Raw genomic sequence first — 12039 nt, 5'->3', positions numbered from 1 at the left:
ACAAAGTATGCGAAAATAATGAGCTAAAGGTTTGAGATTCCGTTGTGCACCTGGATCTGAGAAGTTTGAGATGATTCAGAGCTTCTTTGCGAAATTGAGCAAAATTTGCAAGGATCGTGTGTCCGGATAGGGGCGCCCTCCACTTGGCCCTCTGAACTTTCCACGCGTCGAAAAGGGTTTTTTCGTCTCTGCGAATAAAGCTTAATTCCAGAAGTATAGTTACACACTTGTTTCTGCACACAAAAAGAAAGGGAAATGTGTTGGGAATAGGGGTTTGCCTTCAGGTCAAACCTTGGTTTTGGAATTAACCAGGTGGTTGAAATAATGTAAATGAAATGACTGAAAGTAGAAATCCTCCTCTTTGAGGGGACGTTGAATTGTTTGAAAATGAAATGCTTATACCTCCTTGTGAAGTTTTGCTTTCCTCCACGTGGAATTATGATTTCATGAAGTAGAATGATGGTCTCCTCTTCAATTCTTGAAAACTTGACTCTATTATTGCTCTGAAGCTTGAAGGAAGACTGCAAATGCTCAATTGCTTTTGAATTCTTGAATGCTTGATGTAATAGATTGATGGATCTCAAATGAGAGGGGAAATCCCTCTTATATACTTGCCAGTAGGTTTAATTGACTGGTTTTCCAACTTGGGCCGATATAGGAGGGATTTTCCTGCTCCATTTTGAGATAGGCCAAAGGGAGAGACCCCAAGATAGGTCCCCTTTAGGGGATCCCAGGGCACCATGCCCTAGGCCTAGTGGATCCTAGGGTGCCATGCCCTAGTCTTGCCCTATTTTAGGGTAGGATCAAGGTGGATTTTGAGTGCACAACTGAGTAAAATGCAGGTTATGACTTGTATGAGAATATTCAGGTCTTCAATCAGGCTGAGGGGTGCAAACACTAAGGCGAAGACCCAAATGCGGTCAAAAATTGCAAGGGGTGCAATTTTAGGATGTTACAACAACACAACATCCACGATTGACTTGTACTAAGATCAATTTAATGTGGCTATTAGCCAAATAATAACAAGAGTTCATTTCTTCATTATAAAAATGCTAGTCAATTATTTTAAGGGAATATAGATTTTCTCAAACAATAATCTAGTTATGAATTGCCTTAGACTAAGTGATAACTACATAGGGGAATGATAAAGTAAATAATTGATGATATCTTTAGAAATTAAATAAAAAGGTCAATAAATCTAATGGAGTGTAGATTCAAATAATTATATATTAAAAAATTAGGAGATCAGAAGGCATAATAGTCATACATGTTAATAGCTATTATAAAAGTCCCTTATTTTTTTTTTCTTTTATTCATTGTTTATAAAGTTAAGTACCAGTCACCATTATGTTTGTGCCTAAAAATTGATGGAAACTATTTATTCTGACAAGTCACATCAAATAAAAAGACTAATCATATGGTGATGTATAAAGTGATCATTAATACAAAGCTTTGATGCACATGTTGCAATCTAACCTTTAAAAAAAAATTATTTTCAAACAACTTGAATACAATGTAGTTGATGTGGCTACATTGTTGATATCCAATATCTCAAACGATAGCTTTGAGATTTTAACTCACATATAGAAGCATGCTAAAAAATTTAAAAAACTTGACTCGCCATTTGGGAGATTGAGAGGTACGAATTTGGTTGCACAACTACTAGATCCTCTTCTTGAGTATCCTTAATTTGTGTGTTCCTTGGAATCCTATGTAGGATTGTAATTGATTATAGTTTAATTCGATAATTATGGAACACTTTCATTGGCATGAATCTATCACATGACTTCCAATTTGATCTAGTAAAATTTGCGCTTCTACCATAATTTTCTCTATTCTCTATTCCTACATGATTGGTAAGAACGAGTGGTATTTAGAAATACCTTGTGAGTATGCCAGATTGCTAGGGTCAAGATCTCATAGGTCAACCCCCTAAATTGGTAAATTTAATGAACTTGACAAAGGTTGGAAAAAAATAAGCAAGCACACAAATATTAGGAGATGTAAATACTACTACGAATAAGTTATTTTTAGTGCTCTAATTGAAGTGTTCTTACAATGAGTGCACCTTATATACTCTCAAAATTTAAATGATAAGTGGATGATACTAAGATGATAAGTGAATGCATATTGGATGCCTTTAAAAATCATTCCCTAGTGCATTAAATGATATATAATGTTTACCAAATCAGCTTGTGAGAGGAATGAAATTTTGGTAGGAGTTGGAAAAAAATGAATTTAAATATTCTCTATTTAGGGGTTCTACACAATGCAAGATAAATGTCACGTGAGAAAATTAACTTGAAGAATGAAACATTAGTATGAAGGCAAGGAACAAATCTCTAGATATGGAGAGAATACTAAGCATAAATAAGGCTAAAGTATGAGAATATAGGCAAAAGCAAATAAGATATAACTAAATATAAGGGAATATTTGTGGTGGGGGGATAGGTAAAGGATTGGGAAATGAGCACAACTTCCCACAAGATTGTATTACCCATATGTAATTGCATTAAGACATTCTCTTGAATTGAGTCAATTTAACTAAATAAGTATTGTTGTGGGTATGTAAGTTTCATCATTATATTTTGCCCCTACTTTGAGGCACAAGTGAATCCTCCTATAATTATGTATTTCAAAGTAAACAAGAACTTACAAATACACATGGAAATAAATTCCTTAAGAAAACAAGATTATTTGATCCATGTAAAATAATGAACCTACTATATATATTTGTGTGTTCATTTCTCTTAACATTAGTGCTCCATAGGAACCTATAAAATAGAGAGAGGATTTGCAGTATATAGCTTGTCTCGTGAATGAAATGGGCACACAAAATAAACATTCTTAATTATCTAAGAAATTGATATGTAGGAAGTGAGAAATAGGAAATTTTCCCTTATAAAAACTGATACAATGTGTGTGGTCATATGACCTCTCAAGAATTGTCGTGTCATTTGATAAAGCTTCATATGAAAATAATGTCGAGTCTTTGTGTAACATCTATCATAAAGTAATAAATTATGAGAACAGTGATTAAGAAAATTCTCATAGTGGTACAGGGGTGAGCAAAGGTTTTTTCAAGAAGTATGCATCCAGATTTCCAACGACAAGATCCGCCATTGCCTTCCTCGTTTCCCAGGTTGCATTTCCCACATGCGGCACCAAAACCACATTTTCCAAGCTAAATAGTTCTTGTGGAACATGAGGTTCATTCTCAAAAACATCTAGACCAGCACCTTGAATCCGACCTTCCACTAGAGCCTTCACCAATTCTTTCTCATCTACAAGGGCGCCTCGGCCTATATTCACAAGTGTGCCTTTTGCTCCCAGTGCATCAAGAACAAACTTATTAATGATGTGGTGAGTATCTTTTGATAAATTGCATGCCACAACAAGAATGTCACTGCTAGCTGCAAGGTCTATAACATTTGAATGATAGATAAAAGATACATCAGGTTTTTTAGACCTTGAGTGGTAGGCAATGGTGCAGCCAAAAGCTTGTGCCCTCTTAGCTATGGCTGAACCAATATGCCCAAGTCCAACTATTCCAACACGCTTTCCACTTAGCTGCATAAACAATAACAAGAAAAATAATAAAACACTACCAATTCTTGTAGCAAATAGAGACCATCTTTAAACACACATGAATTTTTTTAGTTTTTTGATCTCTGATCAATTGATCTTTGATTAGGTGGTCAAGAAGTTCGTAATCAACAAAAAATCAATAAGAAATTGTTAGAGCAACGTAAATTGTTATCACACAAATAATTTTTTTATTGATTTAGAGGACTACAAAAACTTCTTGATCACACGATTAAGGATCAACTGATCAGAAATCATAAATGATGATACAATTGTCTCAAAAAATAGAAATTTAGACAAATCAAAAAACAACTAAAAAATAGAAAAGATCCCATGTATAGACATACCAAACTAATGATTAAACTAATCTGTTTTTATCCTCAAACAAGACTACTATTCTCATGCAAAAACTGCTTGTACAAAGTGAAGAGATTACAAACTGTCCCAACAAAGTGTATATCAACATTGATCTAAAATTAGCAAGGTGACTTAGAACCTAAATGAAAACATTAGAGAGTAAAATGATCCAAGAAAATTATGTGTGCTTTTACATCCATTGACAAATAACTGGGTTTGCAATATCTAAGCTTATTCTATCTTTCCAAAGCATTGTTTAAATGCAAAATTCAAACATCATAAGGAAAGTAACGTAGATCCTTGGAAAATGTTTGCAATCAATTTATTCATATGTTGGAAAATGAACGTAAATCAACATAAATGGTACTTTAATCTTTAGCTATCTACTGCAATATGTAGTCAAATTCTGTGTTTTTTTCACTATTAGGTTTTCGTGCTTGGAATTTTTGAATCTTATGAAAATAAATTTAATCTACTTTTTTAATTATCTATAAATAAATAAATAATTTGATAATCATATGATTAATTAGTAAAAAAATTCGCTTGTTCAAGGTGTTTGACATTCGATAATAAACACTAATTCTCTACAGAAATAAAAAACAAACTTGTCAAATAGAAAAATAAATGTTATTGAAGATATTCCATGAAACTCTCTAGTTAATATTTATTTTTAAATTATAATTTTTTATTTCATTTACAAAAGTTGTCATAAATTAGGATTTGAAAAATAAGATTTTTGTAAGTTTTTTCTCTTTGTACCACAAATAAAAAAGAAAATAACATGTAAAAAAAGGTTAAATATTGTTGACTTGCAACAATAGAAGCGATTTACTCACCCATATTACAAGTTATATATTTTATTAAATTAATTGTACATAATTTTTAATAAAAATAGATCATCATATAGTCAACTTCATATCGTCATATCTCCCTTGATATTAATGCAAATATTTCATGTAACTACTTTTTGAAAATCTCTTAAAATTGTAGTAAACATGTAACCTAAAACTAAAATTAGATAAAAGATGAAGTTCCATTGAACATGCCAAATTTAAAACAAAAATGTAAGACCGATTAAATCAACATTAAAGCTTTTAATTAAACCTGTTGGTATTTTGGATATGTTGATATATGGTTTTGTCATTGATGTCAACACCTGTCATCACTTGTCAACACTTATCAGCACTTGGAGATCTTTGGTTATGTTCATCGGCAAGTCAGAGACTTATGCACAGTCGCCGGTATTTGGTTCACCGATAGATTATATTGTTCACCGACACTTGGAATGACTTGGAAACTACTTGGTTATGTCAAAGACATTATCTGATCACTTGGTTTTGGCGATTTGGTTATTGGTTTATTCGGGTTTGCATATTTGTTGTTACTGGCAAATAGGTCAAGGATATGCACTGACAGGTATATCTATTCTAGATTAGCATGACACGTTATGGAGATGATTTATTATTATTGTAAATGCATTGTGCCGACATCATGCATCAGATATCGTTTTATTTGTAATTAATTTCATTGTAATATCTTTTAGTGAGCCGACCTACTCAATTGGTCTTAGGTTATGGTATAAATGTAAGATCTCATTTGTGAGATTGATATATATGCAAGGATAGAGATTGTAATAGGATATATGCGGAAATAAGTAGAACTATACACACATACATCATTTGAAGGTTGAAGGAAGGTTTTTTGAAAGCAATCAGAACTAAACCGGTACTGAATCCAGCATATGAAGATGCTACTTTATGCAGTACATTATCATTGGATTTAACCATCCAATTGTAGTCAGTGTGACTCTCATTTTGTGATTGAGCAGTGAGCTCTAGGGAGCTGGCCTTTCTGCATGTGCATAATCCATATTGTACACACATACTATCTGCAGTAGTATCATCTGATAGTGGGTAAGGGTTCCCACCATGGTTTTTCCCCTTACAGGGTTTCCATGTACAAATATTTGTGTTATGTGTTGTGGATGCTATTGTCTTTTTGTCTCATGCATTAATCTTTACCGGTACTGCAATTAACTGATAAAACTGTCTACCGGCATAAAGTTTGGTTTATTGACTTTAAATCATTAAGTTTGGTTGAATTTATTGGGCAACTGATTCACCACCCCCCCCCCCAGTTGTCTTCGGGACCTAACAAAACAATACCTTTAATTGAACTAAAGAGATTAAAAAATAATAATTAATAATCTTACAAATTGAAACCCTCCTTGTTACAAATAATTTCTTAAGATATGTTTAATGTGGTTTCTACAAAATTTATAAGAGATAAATGTATACATGTACCTATTGATCTCAAGAGAATGATCATGATTTGAGGAAATATTAGTTTAAATTTATGATTTTTTATTATACATTAACTTGTAGAATAAATTAAGTTCTATAACTGTAAGTTAATAGATAAATAGTCGAGATTAATGGTTAGAGGATGGATGATATTGATTGAGATATATTTATTAAATGATGGATCATTAGAGCTTTTTTAGAGCTATATTTATGTGATTGGTTGGTATTTTGAGATGGAGCGTAAAATTGAATTGTGAAAATATAAGATTAATTTAAAGTTTATTTATTATTTTGTCATATGAGTATCTGAACTATTATTTATTTGTTTGTGAATAATAGAAAAAGATTAAATTTATTTTAAAATAAACAAGTTAAATATAATAATTAACTAAATAATAACTCATTTAGTTAGTTAATGAAAGCGAATGAATTTATTTATTTTGGAAATATAAAGGAAATTAGACTAGTTAATTAAATAATTAAAATGGTTTACTCAATTACCAATGTAGTAATTACATGGTGTTAGAAATGATGTTAGGATGTGATGCAATTTATATATCTACAATAAATACAAAATAAAGGGAGATTTATGAGACCATGTGAAAGAGTTCCATATTTCATGCAAAGAAGTCAATTAAATTATGATTATTACCTTATCATTGAACTCTTTCCTAGAAACTTAGGAGGACAAGTTCTTGACCAACTTTTACACTTATTGGAGGGATCAATCAAAATATGTCCTAATTTAGTTAAAAAAAAATTGAATAATGTTTCAATAGAAGATTACTATGACGAATCTATGTAACTCTAAAAAAAAATGGTGAAAGATTCTCTTCCTTTCTCAAAAGATGCAATAGATTCATTTAATAATCTACTACCTCAAACTTATGTCAAAATGATTAACAATGGTTGTGGAGAATATGAGATCAAAGATTACTTTCATATAGGAAAGCTTCTACTTTTTCCTCATTCTTATAACAAGCTAAACACATCATTGGATAAGGACAAATCTTCATTCTAATATGGTTCAATTATCTTAATTTAATCAAATTGTGGTACATATAGGAGATGTGGGTAGCTAGACTAAGTTATTATTTGGGGATGACTTGTAAGTTGTATTGTAATATTGGATTAATTATGTTATGTGTGTGAGACATAGGATAATTATTTAATATATGGGGAAAGATATTTAATAAAGTGAAAACTCAGTGCCCAAATTAATTAAAGGGTCAATGGTTTTGTATTCTTGTGGTTTTCAGACACATGGTTTTATCTATGAACTTGGTTGTAATTGTGTGAGATTGAGTCATAAAAATCAAGCACATGTTTAGTAGTTAAGTTTGGTTGAGCTAGTGGGCTATGAGTATTGAGTCTCTCTGAGGAGTGCATATGTGAAGCATGCAATGAGATGTTTGGATTCATGCTTGGAAAAAAGGACGATGCAATGGAGATTCTTGAGCATTCATTGTAAATTTAAGTGTATTTATTTTCTATTTTATAAATAATAGATGGAATATGAATGATTTTTCAGGTTGGGTTTTTACCTCTTAAGGGTTTTCCCAGTGTATATCTTGTGTTATCATGTGGCTTATCTATTTGATCTATGCATTTTATTATTCTACAAGCTCGTGGAATACTTTTCTCTCATAAGGTTATATATAAAATTGATTAAATGAACTAAGGTTTGAATGCAAGATTTCCTAACAAGTGGTATAAGAGCTTCATGGTTGTGGGAGGTGCGATCTTTCAAGTTTTTGAGGTATAACTCTAGGTTGAGTAGATATGGTGCAAAATTGAATCCATGGCTATCCAAAAAAGATTTGAGATATTACAAGCTATAGACACATTTAGAGGTTATTGTTTTGTAAAAGATTGCTCATCCTTAACATGAATCCCCCAATAAGAATAACGATATTAAATCATTTATTTTTTCAAAAGATAGGGATCCAAAGGGGATTCCAATTACCATTTATTGGCTAGTCATTCCCACCTATCATTTGTGTTATCAACAATAAGCTCTTATATTAATTCAATTCCACAATTTTCCAAGAAATCCACAATCTTATTAACCTCTCTATAACAATGTCTTAATGAAAACAATTTGAAAAAATCCGACAATTACCAAGTAATAATGACTATATCTTATAATTTTTAATTAGATGATTCTTTATCTTAAATTGCATTGAAAATGACTATAATATCCACTTCTACCTAAATCTTAGAAAACCTATACTAAACTACTAATATAAAGGCCAACAACTAAAGAGTGAGCATCCATTTAATTATCTATTTTCTTTAAAAATATCACAATTAAATATTTTTGAAATAATTGTAAATTGCACACTCAACCCCTAAACACTTAGATTTCTTATAAATGTTTCATCAAAAGTTTATTTAAGAACCAAGTGATGAAGGAACTTATTTTGCCTCTCTCCTAATGATTCTTTTAAATAATTCACAATAGTCAATACAAAAGATCTTATAGAAGATTATTTATGTAACTGAAAAAATTAGAAAAAACTAAACACCGTCTAATTTTCAGTTTAATATAACACTTTTGTGGTCTTAAATATTAAAAAAGATATCAATAAAAAATCTAATCCCTTGTACGTTAATCTTTTAAAGGTCAATGCCCAATTTTCTAAGTTTAATAGAGTATTTCAATTATTTTTGAAAAATTTATGACATAAAAAACTTTCTTTTAGTACTTTTCAACTTAGTCCAATTATAGGTTTTTTTGTTTTTTTTTTTTAAATAAAAAATTTAAAAGTGAAGGATTTTATTTAAGACTAGATGTATAAAAGAATTTATTGGATATAGATTGTTATGCATTGACATAAACTACCAAAATAGCTAACTAACTTTGAAACACGAAAGACATTACCATAAACATAACAAGGACAATGCACAACAAAAAATGAGAAACATTAGCAAGAAGAGTTCTCAAGCAACGTATGCATTGCCATCCTAGTTGAGTAGATCTTCCTACTCAATCCTCAATTGATCCTATTGAACATGTTATCCTCTAGATCTAATACATGTCGATTTATCCCTTAAAATTGCACTTAAATTATTCCCTTAGTAGCGTCAAGAGAAATAAGGGAGCGCCATGTGATCTCTATCTCTTCCCTATCCCCAACTCTCCTAGCGTCACCTCTACTAGTCCTATTAATCCACACAAATGTCCAACCTAGAGCCTTCTTTCCTTTATGTTCAACAAATAAAGCTTATCATATTTTATCCCATTCAAGGATATCATCTCAAATGTTTAGCACAAAATTGATTTTCCATGTTAGATCTTTACGCAACCCATGTATCTTGTATCAAATTGAACATCTAAGTTGCCCATGTAGACATGATTAAATCCAATTCTGGTTAAAATATGTGGAAATGGTCAAATTTAAACAACTCATTTTAAGCTTTGATTTGTTCAGGTAATTTATCTGAAACTATATTAGCTTCTTCAGTACGACCCATCTATTAGTATGATTTAAAACTGAAGTAAACAAATCAAAGCTTAGAATATGCTGTCTAAACAACTGATATCATGATTAGAACAGATCTAAAACTAAATTTAAAATCAAGCTTCAAACAAAATGCCTCCATCAATCAGAATGCTAGAGGATATACTGTTGCATCTGGAGCTGCAAATTTCGAATCAACAAATGGAGCTTCTAAAAGTATGCTCTTAGCAACAATGTAAGAACATGTAAAACCATTTTTAAAGGTGTCTGGTGAATTTTATCTGAATTTAATGCATCATTTGTGTTGGGCTTTAAGGGATGGTTTGAAGACAGTAGAAATAGTTATGAAACTTGTAGAAAGCATCAATATATCATTATCTTTTATATCTTATAAATACGTTATAATAAATGTTAGATACATTCTAAAGACTGGATAGCCATTCCTGAAACAGTTCCAAACCGTAAAGGCCAGTCACACCCTGCCGTCCCCTGCCAACTTCCTCACATTTTTAGAACATCACCTACAAATTTTCTGGTCAGAGACAGCTTGGGAATGCATCCCAGCCATCCCCGCCGTTGAAAATCCATCGAGGAAGCGTTACCGTGTAACATTTTAGTAGTCTTATCTCGTATCAATGCAATTATAAGTAGGTATTTTATCGAGGAACAGGGGATTAAAAGTCTACACTTACTAAAAAAATTCTCCCTTTTTTTTCAATGTTGAATCCCTAGATGAACTCATATAACCAGTGTATCGAAATGTGTATATGCATTACAAAACTGTAAAGCCCGTCAGGGACGAATCTAAACTCTTCATACACTAAGAACTTGTTGCACAGTTGGTTCATATAATGTTAACATTAATAGCTTTGTGCATTTTTACCAAACCCTACTGAACATGGAAAAAAGAAAATGGAAATGAATTGAAACCCTTACCTTAGTCGTTAGCTTGTAATCTCCCTTGTGGTGCCAGGATTGGTGGCGAACATAGCGATCTGCAGCCGAAATGTGGCGCAGAGAATCGAGCATAAGAGCCATGGCTAAATCTGCCACATCATCAGTCAAGACATCGGGAGTATTGGCCACTGCAATATTGCGCTCCCTGCACTTATCTAAGTCCACATTGTTCAATCCAACGCTGTTGGTGACCACAATCTCCAAATGGGGAAGCGCATCGATGAGCTCTGCAGTCATGCCGGCCTTAGTATTGCACGCCACACCACGGATCGAATGCGAATGCTCCGCCAGAAAAGCCTCCCGATTTTGAAGTTCCCAGAGCTTGTATGTTGTGAATTTGCGATCCAGAGATTCGATCAAGTACGGAAGGAAAGGGTATGTGAGTAGAACTCCCACCTCTTTCATTTGATCCTCCCCCATTTCTTTTCTGCTCGGCCTGCTTGTAACAGTGGAATGGGTCGCCAAGGCCTCGCTTAAATTGCGCTGTTTGTCCTGCATTATTATCACATTTTTTTTCAGTATATGTCTGCTACAGTGTCGAGACATTAATCAATAACTATTATCACAACCATTAGAAAACGCACTCAGATATTGGGTTTTCTCTTAACAGCCGAAATGTCAAAATCACTACTGGAACTCTACTCGATTTTGAGAGACGATGTTTTGGGTATGTGTTTTACAGATTATGTGGATTCTTTATTTTGGAGTTCTGCAAAATGTAACTTTTCTGTCTTGAAATAGGTGTAAGTATTATTTTTTCTCTGGATTTAGGAAACTGAGGACTTTCATTCAACGATGTAGCAGTCAAAAGTAAATAGTGGAAGAGGTGTAAGTAAAGGAAGTGTCTGTGCATACCAATTTCTGTACATTTTCCTTTTCGTAAACTGGACAGAGTATCCTGCGGAGTGGTCCAGAATATTGTTTTTGTTTTTAATGGTCTAGAATATTCTTGGTGTGAGTATTGATAAGGTGTGGGCCAAAAAAATAGACCAGGTTTTATAGATTGTATCATTATAATGAATTTTCTAATTTGACAAATATTTTGATTATTGCATTATAAATGGACAAAGGTAGTTTGAATAGTGGACAGCTTTTTGTCAACCCAACCCCTCATTAGTATATTGTAAAGGAGCCCCAAAAATTGATAATGAAAAGTTCATTAATGAATATCACACGTATCAATAGTGGATAACTCAATAGTAGATAACTATGCACAAATGTCCTAGTAGTGGTGCACAAATGGGCTAATTAAGGTAAAAAAAGGTGATCTACTATTGGGGCATTTGTCCACTACTACTGAAAATTTTGGGTTAACTACTATTGGTGCAAAGGTGTTTATGTATGGGACGACACTTTTAAATGACCACTTTTTG

General features: G+C 32.4%; 1 protein-coding gene across 3 annotated transcripts; it reads right to left on the bottom strand.

The window, feature by feature from the left end:
- Nucleotides 1-2869: 2869 nt before the first annotated feature.
- On the bottom strand, nt 2870-11594 carry LOC131064783 (glyoxylate/hydroxypyruvate/pyruvate reductase 2KGR). Of its 3 annotated transcripts, none has more exons than XM_057999055.2 (3): nt 11522-11594; nt 10646-11158; nt 2870-3570 (listed from the first exon to the last, which is right to left on the bottom strand). In XM_057999055.2, exons 2-3 carry the CDS (start codon nt 11084-11086, stop codon nt 3049-3051), a joined length of 963 nt encoding a protein of 320 aa, XP_057855038.1. In that variant the 5' UTR covers nt 11087-11158; nt 11522-11594; the 3' UTR covers nt 2870-3048. The 3 variants fall into 3 exon arrangements, with proteins under 3 accessions (XP_057855038.1, XP_057855037.1, XP_057855036.1); XM_057999054.2 differs by lacking the exon at nt 11522-11594 and adding an exon at nt 11236-11471; XM_057999053.2 differs by lacking the exon at nt 11522-11594 and having other exon boundaries at nt 10646-11471.
- Between the last annotated feature and the right edge of the window lie 445 nt (nt 11595-12039).

The sequence above is a fragment of the Cryptomeria japonica genome, chromosome 11, assembly GCF_030272615.1.
Source record: "Cryptomeria japonica chromosome 11, Sugi_1.0, whole genome shotgun sequence".
NCBI classification, from domain to species: Eukaryota; Viridiplantae; Streptophyta; class Pinopsida; order Cupressales; family Cupressaceae; genus Cryptomeria; species Cryptomeria japonica.
This window is presented reverse-complemented; position numbering and strand designations above follow the sequence as displayed.